General features: G+C 53.8%; 1 protein-coding gene across 1 annotated transcript; it reads left to right on the top strand.

Annotated features, from left to right (window-relative positions):
- Positions 1 to 496: 496 nt before the first annotated feature.
- LOC131214823 (uncharacterized) lies at positions 497 to 971 on the top strand (the record flags this gene model as incomplete). The annotated part of the gene is made up of 1 exon (XM_058209156.1): positions 497 to 971. A coding segment is annotated over exon 1 (475 nt), but the record flags the coding sequence as incomplete, so codon positions are not given.
- Between the last annotated feature and the right edge of the window lie 253 nt (positions 972 to 1,224).

Consider the following 1,224-nt stretch of genomic DNA (forward strand, 5'->3'; position numbering starts at 1 on the left):
CCCAGCGAGACTGCAGTAAAAGTTTTGACAAATGTTCCGGGGCCCCACACGACCCCATAGCCCGGCGCCGGCTTCGTCGTTTTGCACGTGTCGAGTTTGTCAATGTTTCGACTTGGTTCGGGTTATGATAGGTCGCATGCTCGGTGGACTCACTGGACGATAAACATCGCTGGCGGCGTCAGTTTGGAACGGCTTTTTTTTCGTTACTTCTGGTCGGCTTGCGTCCGGGGATGGGGAGTTCTGCCGCCAGCTGACCTTAGACCGTGGGTTACAGTTTGATGCAGTTCGCCGTGTCCGCCGCCGCGGGTTTGTTGATGGTGCGCAAATGTGCGCACCGGAACGGCACGTGTGCGCAACTAAAACAAAAATACGTTACGTTTGGGGAAGCTCGACGAGGAAGCTTTTAAATTGGGTGGCCACCGTCCTTCGCGCAGCATTTCGTTTAATTAGTTCGTCCGGTTGGTGTTGCGCTGCGAATGCAGGCGTTTCGACGACGATGATGATGGTACAACGACCGCTCTCGTTGCTAGTGTTCGAGGTGAACGTGATCGTGCTGCTGATGCTGGACTTCGGATCCACCGAGGCCGTGCCGCAGGTGAACCACTGGCACCACCCGAGCGCTGGCCACACGCACCCCATGTACCAGGCGTGCCTCAGTGACTATCCGTGTGAGCCGAGCTATTTGTGCGACTTTTACGAGTGCGACGAGGACGAAGCGGACGATTCGGAGCAAATCTGTGGTTCGGAAGAAAACGAGTCAACCAGCAGCGAAGAGTGCGGGGAAACGACGGTAACCACGACGACCGCTGCACCGACCACGTCAACGAAGACGGAAACCACGACTGTTCCTACAACAACAACCACAACGACTGAATCTACAACAACGACCACAAGCAAAACTAGTTCAACAACGGACAGTCCAACAACTGAAACTACTGCGTCCACTGAGCCTACAGCCACAACTACGACACGTAGATGGAGAAAAAAACACAAACATCGGTTTTCTAAGTACACCACAAACGATGCAACTACGTCTACCTCGCCGAGTGTTACTGTCACTGAGCCTACTACGTCCAGTTCTTTTGAGACGACTGAACCGGCTGGATCCGACTCGTCGGATTCACCAGAGTCCAATGAGTATACCACACCTCGGAGAAAACACAAGCCGTGGAAACGGCCCAAGCCTACTGAAACCTCTGATGAGTCTAAATTCGATTCGGTGGA

This window comes from Anopheles bellator, unplaced genomic scaffold (assembly GCF_943735745.2).
Source record: "Anopheles bellator unplaced genomic scaffold, idAnoBellAS_SP24_06.2 scaffold02660_ctg1, whole genome shotgun sequence".
Classification (NCBI taxonomy): domain Eukaryota; kingdom Metazoa; phylum Arthropoda; class Insecta; order Diptera; family Culicidae; genus Anopheles; species Anopheles bellator.